Source organism: Sorex araneus, chromosome 2 (assembly GCF_027595985.1).
Source record: "Sorex araneus isolate mSorAra2 chromosome 2, mSorAra2.pri, whole genome shotgun sequence".
Taxonomy (NCBI): Eukaryota; Metazoa; Chordata; class Mammalia; order Eulipotyphla; family Soricidae; genus Sorex; species Sorex araneus.
In genome coordinates this window covers 170,283,351-170,290,622 of record NC_073303.1, presented here as the reverse complement: position 1 = coordinate 170,290,622, position 7,272 = coordinate 170,283,351, and the positions used below count along the sequence as shown (strand labels likewise).

At 33.6% G+C, this 7,272-nt stretch overlaps 1 protein-coding gene across 1 annotated transcript in view; it reads left to right on the top strand.

Moving 5' to 3' along the window:
• The first annotated feature begins 200 nt into the window (after positions 1-200).
• Positions 201-7,272, top strand: part of CADM2 (cell adhesion molecule 2) — a 304,436-nt gene continuing 297,364 nt past the window's right edge. Inside the window, exons 1-2 of the mRNA XM_004606996.2 lie at positions 201-220; positions 767-843. Of these exons, the coding sequence (XP_004607053.2) occupies positions 201-220; positions 767-843 (97 nt within the window). The remainder of the gene's footprint in view (positions 221-766; positions 844-7,272) is intronic.

Sequence of the window (7,272 nt, the reverse complement as noted above, 5' to 3'; positions counted from 1 at the left end):
CACGGTGAGTCACTAATAAAAATTTAAAAATAAATAGGTAAATAAATGGAAAAAATATATGAAAAGTACCCAGCATCATCTCTTGCATTTAGTAGGCACTCAGAAAAATCAAGTGACCTACACATATGATTCTTCCAAATGTCATGGATTATAAAATTTTGTTCAATAGTAGTAGTACACATAGCTCCACCCCAAGAGCTATGGAGCGATTGCACAGTGGGTAGGGTATTTGCCTTGAAGGAGGCGACCCAGGTTCGATTCCTCCATCCCTCTCGGAGAGCCTGGCAAGTTGCCGAGAGTATCCTGCACACAGTGCAGAACCTGGCAAGCTACCCGTGGCGCGTTCGATATGCAAAAAACAGTAACAACGAGTCTCACAATGGAGACATTACTGGTGCCCACTCCAGTAAATTCATGAGCAACGGGAGAACAGTGCTACAGTGCTACAGTACACACATTTGAACTGTATGAGTTTTTCTTGTCATTAATAAAAATTTATATTTAAAACAAATTATAAACAATTGTTGAAAGGAATGCTATTTGAAATTTTGCTGTGTGCTCTTTATGGATTTAAATGATCTATTAACACAAAATAACCAATTACCATTTTCTTTATTAAAGGTATTTTCCTCTAATTTGATCATATAACCATTAATATATCCATTTTGACTCTATTAGTGATAACATATTTTTGTTACTTAATCTCTAATATTGAATACTCCATTATTAATATAATAATATATACATTGATATCTAATACTCTAAGATCTAATATTTCTGTTCTCTTCTTCTTATGCTATCTTTTCTTGGCACCAGCGGCTGCTTCAAAGAGTAAAGTGAAAGGTGAGCTTCTATATATCCTGCATGATTTTTCCGTGATTTGTCTTCTACTCAGTCTTTTAACTCCTTTTAAATGGTTTTGTTCAGTATATAGATATTAGTCACACATGCTTAAAAATTCAAATATACATTATTCTAAATATTCAGTTTTTGATATTTTCATGAGGGCATGAATGTTTCTGACTTTAATTTCTTGTATTTTTTTTCCTTCTTATTCCAAATGGAGTCAAGTTCTTTTGTGAACTAACCTTCTGTCCACTGAATATAGATAAAATACTGATAAAACTGTAAATTGGAAAAGATATTGAATGAAATGAAGCGGTTACAAAGTCTCAAAACCATTTCAAAGAATTTGGTAAAAAGAAAAAAATATCTTTTCAAATTTTAATAGTGTAAACCGGTTTTTCTATTTGTGCATTTCTCCCCATGTTCTAATTATATAGTGTTGCATAACCCAACAATATGTGCAAGTGGATGGACTTTTTCAATGCCAGGATGTTCTCCTGAAAGAAAAAGGACTTTGTCTGGTAGTGTCAGTGATCATAGTTCTGAAAAAAGTTCAGATATTTTTATGATTCAAGCTTACAGCTTTTGTTTTAATTTTAAACTCCCAAGAACAATCTATATACTTAAAATTCAGTTTAATTTTATACAGCAAGGATATGTTTTCTTTTCTTCATTTTTCTTATAAAGCAATATGGCAATGACTTTATTGTTCATTTGCTACTATCTGCAGTTTCCTTATCTATAGTATGAATATAATTTCCCAACATTTGTTCCGAGAGTATTAAACTAGGTAAACTATGTAAACTATTAGTGTATTTTCTCTAATAGAATTTTATAGAACCTTAATTTTTTTTGTTTTCCATACAATTGACATTCTTTGTGGAGAAATTTTTTTGTTGGTGGTGATGTGGTTTTTTGGATTTTGTGATACACCAGGAAACAACCAGTGTTTACTCCTGACTGTACACTCAGAAATTACCACTGCCGGTGCTCTGGGGACTATATGGATGCCAGGGATCAAATCCAGGGTGACTGAATGCAAGGCAAATGCCCTACCACTATATTATCACTCTACTCCCCAAAATTTCAGACCCTTCATGGTTTGGTATTGTTTTGTGTTTATGTTTGATAAATGGACCAGAACAACTTCTGACTCTTACCACTCTTATATTAAATCCAATACAGGACTTTCTCCATTGTCACTCAGTTTTAGTACCCCCTTCACTTTGATTCTAGTTTTATAATATTTAACACAATGAATAAATTCATCTCTGAAGCGTTAACTGATTTTTAAGGCTTCTCAGTTACTGAGAAGCTATTTTTTGCCTAGAAATATATGTACTTTTGTGCTATGATAAAGATGTCAAATTTGTTACAATTTGTTGTATACTCCGCTTACTAGTTCACTAATTTTTTAATAAGCATAATAAAAGTCTCATTTTTGTTGCCATAGTTTTCTACCTGGTTGTGAGCAAACTAAATACATTAACAGAAAAATGAAAAGAATTACATGATCAAGAATGAATGTTAAGGGCCGAAGCAATAACACAGTGGAGAGGGCATTTGCCTTGCATGCAGCTGATCTGGGTTCGATCCCCGGCATCCCAAATGGTTTCCCAAGCACCACCAGGAGTGATTTTTAAGCACAGAGCCAGGAGTGACCCCTGAGTGTGGGTCTGGCCCAAAACCTAAAAAAAAAAAAATGTTAAGGAACATATAATCATAATCTATATAATCATAATATGTGAAAGTTAAGTAGTAAATATTTAAGAACAAAGAGATAAAAGCAATTTATAGGCCCAGAGAGATAGTGCCATGGGTAAGATGCTTGCGTTGAACATGCTGACGCAGCTTTGATTCCCAATACCACATGTGTTCCCTGAGTCTGACAAAAATGATCCCTAAATGCAGAACCAGGAGTAAGAACTGAACAACTGTGGATGTAAGTACCCTCCAAGGAAAGCAATTTATAATTTTATATTTCTCGTGGGAGTTAAAAGTGTGGTAGAGATAGAGAATGAAATATTGAAATGGATGTTTGATTCTCAAAGAATTCTTTGTGGGGAAGTAGGATTTTACACAGTAAAGCTGTGCATAAAAAAGAAGAGCTTGAAAGCATAAAGATATGGAAATGGAATAACTTGTCTACCTCAATAGATTGAGGCTATCTTTTTAAGTGCAGTGTATTTTTATGATTTTTTTAATGATAGTAAGGTTAATTTGATGATACAATAGAAGTGGAGTGAACTTGAGCCATTACTGCAATTCATTGCTTGACACCTGTCACAATAATCACATCTATGTTCACTTAATCATTCTTAAAATCAATGATGGTAATGTGGATTAAAATATGTAGGTGATAAAAGTATTAACTACAAGAAACCAGTTTTCCTCAGAGAACTATTGCTAAAAATTGAATTACATGTTTCTGTTAAGTTGTTTTAGAACTCAAACTGCCTAGAAGTTAGCAGGGTGAACATTTGTGTGTGTGTGTGTGTGTGTGTGTGTGTCTGTGTGTGTGCCTGTGTATGTGTGTGCATGCGCGTGCGCTCATTTGGCGCTGCCACATCTTATTTACCATTCATTTTGTTCAAATTGCTTTTTTGCACATGTGTTTAGGCCCAGATGGGCGTTAGGACATAGATTACTCTACATGTATATATTTGCATGTATAAAATGTTAGAGAGTCAAGAATTGAAAAGTTCTGAATTGAGCTGTGCCTCAATGGACACTTCTAACTATTGTTTTAGAGATGCAGATTCTGTGTATATAATAGAGAAAAGATTATTCAATGCTTTTATTGTCCAATTTCTATGTCAAGGAAAATGTTCTTCAAATAGGAGAAAACTGTTGAGGGGAATTAATTTTTTTTTAATATGAAGAGAATATATGAGCCTGTCATTATTTTTAAATAGTTCATTTCTAGCCCTAGTTATATCCCAGAGAAAAAACAAAAAAAATTTTGTTACGTTTATTTCTCACTCATTTATGATGTGACACACAACTATGGAAAGGTTCTAGAATATTGGAGAACATGTCCTGATGTCCTGATTTCTTTAAGGAGAAAGAATTACATTACAGAGATCATTATGGCCTGGTAAATTTTATGGCAATTTATTAATAGAATATATAAACCATATTCTTAAACCAACTTATTTGTGCTCATTTCAAACAATTTAGTAAGTCAGAAGTTATAAGTAATGTCATAAATAATCATGTTAGTATTCTTCTCATAATAAATGGGCTTGCCATCTCAAGTCTATGTTATTTCTTAACACATCCTTTCTGTTTTTCTCTACCCTCACATCTTTCTAAGTGAGTTTCATTTAATAAAAACTATCTTGCATCACTATTAATACTGTCGGTCATTATAGTAGTATCAGAGGACAGTAAGCATGATATATCTGTAGGTCATCAAATCATGTTGTAATTGTGCATTTTCTTCTCATTGCAGAAGAAAACCCTAGTAGAAAATTCAATGGTAGTTTGCCAATTCTCCTATTATGGAGGTGTTTTTCACTTTGTTTGGGGAATATTTATTGTTTTGTTTGATTTAATGCCCCATTAGTCTCAATGTCTGTGTACAGGCCAAGGGTTCAGAATGAAAGTAAAGTAGAATGATGCAGTGTTTGTATCAGGAACAAATAAATTGGACCTGCCTTGTTGGATGTATTGATGAGGAGACTATTTTCCTAGGAGATTATTCCTCATTATTTCATTTTTTTTCTCCTGAGTTTCTCCTTAATTCGCCTTGTATTAACCTCACTTCCTCATGGAAAAGTGAGGAGGTAATTAGTTTCTCAATAAGATGAGTAATTTTCTGGAAAAAGCTTTAGGCATAGCTAATCTAAAATGATGAACTCAGAGACAAGAAGAATGATTAAAGGCTGTGTTCATAAAAGTGTATTGTAAGACCATCAAATTGACAAAAATATAGGCAACTTTAATTGTTTTTAAAGTGCACTCTCATATAACAGTTTCTAATTTATAATTTTTCTTTGCATAGGTGTTTTTTTCTTTTTTTTTCTTTTTGGGTCACACCCAGCAATGCTCAGGAGTAACTCCTGGCTTTGAACTCAGGAATTACTCCTGGCGGTGCTTGGGGGACCATAGGAGATGCCCGGGATTGAACCCAGGTCGGCCCCAGGCAAGGCAAATGCACTACCCGCTGTGCTAGCGCTCCGGGCCTTTTTCATGCTTTTTATTACGGAATATATCACTATTTATTTTGTCTATACGTCTTCATGTTCCAAAGTACAAACTACTAAGAGTGAGTGTCATCCTACATCGATAAAGTCTTCTCCAGATATTTATTTGCAAGTCTAAATGAATATTCTCTTCACGTTGAAAGCATTAGCCTTCACGTTGCCTTGCTCATTTTTCTTCCTGAAACACATATATAGACTTGGAATTTCCTTGGACATGTGGATAGATATAATTCATTTGCTACCAAGGTAGAGTACAACTTTGTATAATAATTAGAAATTAGTTTAAGCATTGCTGCTTTAAGTTTGGGTCCTCATTTCCATCATAAGTAAATAATTATAATAATTTTTATTCTATCAAAACATGTCTCATCCAAAAGGCAGGATCATGAGGAAATCCTTTCTTTCAGTTGTTTCACGTGATCTCATCATGTTAATAAAATTGGTATTTCCTGATTCTACAGCTGCTGTGTGAGGGGTTGTATATCTATAATTAAATCCTAGGTTTGTGGCTTAAGGTTTCTAAACACAAAATAGTTTATAATAAGTAGAAGTACAGTGATCTTCATCTAATAGTTAGTTGGGCATTTGAGACATTTGCAAAACAAGAGTTCTAATATCAGACTACACCAAAACAAACTATATTTCAAGTCAAATGAAAAGATAGTACAGAGCTTAGTTGGAAAAATTTTTGATTTGACATTATAATATAAAATATCATGAGGCAAATGTGCTGTTAAAAGCTTTGTTAAGGATTGTCAGAGTATGATGCCACGTTTTATTATCTTCTCTATAGTAAAATACACAAATGTTTACATATATATATATATATATAAATTTACTTCATGAGACTTTCACTTTTTAACTCATTCATTTATCTGACTCTCCAGGAATTGCTGCATATTGGAAAATTAAAAATTTAAATTACCGATTATAGTATGTTATAATGCAAAAGGCTAATTTTGAAAATAAGATAAAAGTGAGTGTAAATACTTGACAGTGTAGAAAGGAGAGACTTTGTAACCTAAATATAAAAATCAGAAAGGGGGAACATTTCATAGAGAATTGATGACGAAGGGGTAAATTGTCTGATTATTTGGAAGAAAATATTTCTAAAAAGAAATCAATAAGGTCAAATTTCTTAATACATTCAGGACCTAGCTTACTTGGGGAATATTCCACCGTCCTAGGTGTTTAGGAAAGTGTGAGCATAGAAGAGTAAATACATTTATTGAGTAAATGAGGACCTAGGTTATGTAAAGATTTTTGTTTGACTCCAAGTGAGATGGAAGCTCATGACAATTTGAGCCTAAGAGAGAAGTGTTCTGATTTTCGTTTAACAGCATGGGTGTTCTGGTAAAAATAGAGTATAATGAGAGCTATTAGGAAGCTTTAACAAGAATCCGGAAGGCGGATGATGGTAGTTGGTCTAGAGTCATAGCAATTGAGTTGCTAAGAAGTGGTCATTGAAGTTACGGTTAGTAGAAGTTGCTGATTGGAAATGAGACATGAGATAAAGGTAAAGTGTAGGATGATTTCAATGTTTTATTTTAGTTTTCTAAAAACTTGAAAGTACAGAGGTATGTTTAGAAGACAGAGAAGACAAGGTGGTAATATTATGAGACCGCAGTTTTTTAAAAAAGTAAAATTAGAAATACCTTTTTTAGCCATAGAGACATACTAACAATTAAAAGTTGTCTATATAATATGAAATTCAGAATTTCATATTAAACTTTATATTTTACACAATACACTCCAATGTTACATAGCATAATATCAACTGTCTTCCTGTGCCTAAACAAAAAGGACATTGGTAAAGAAACCATACAAATGACATCAAGGAAAAAGAAAAGCAATTTAGGATTCTTAGTGCCTGATGGAATTGGGTGTATGTCAGTTGCACTGTTGCAGGCGTGGCTCAATTAACCCTAACCACCCTGTGGATGTAGAAAGGACAATTCATTGTTATTCAACATCTCCCACTATTCTGTTTACAAAACATAAAACATTAAAATTTCAAAACACTCCTGAACTCAGATTTGTTAGAAATTTTCCAATCATAACTCAACAACATAATTAACAGCACAAGAGCGGGACTTGTGCTGATGAGGGACTGATGGACCCAGTGCAAGTAGTGAGCTACCGTGGCATCAAAATGGGTCCAGGCCAAGCACCCCAATACTTAACTATAAGTAAAGATCTCGGTCATGGACAAACTCTG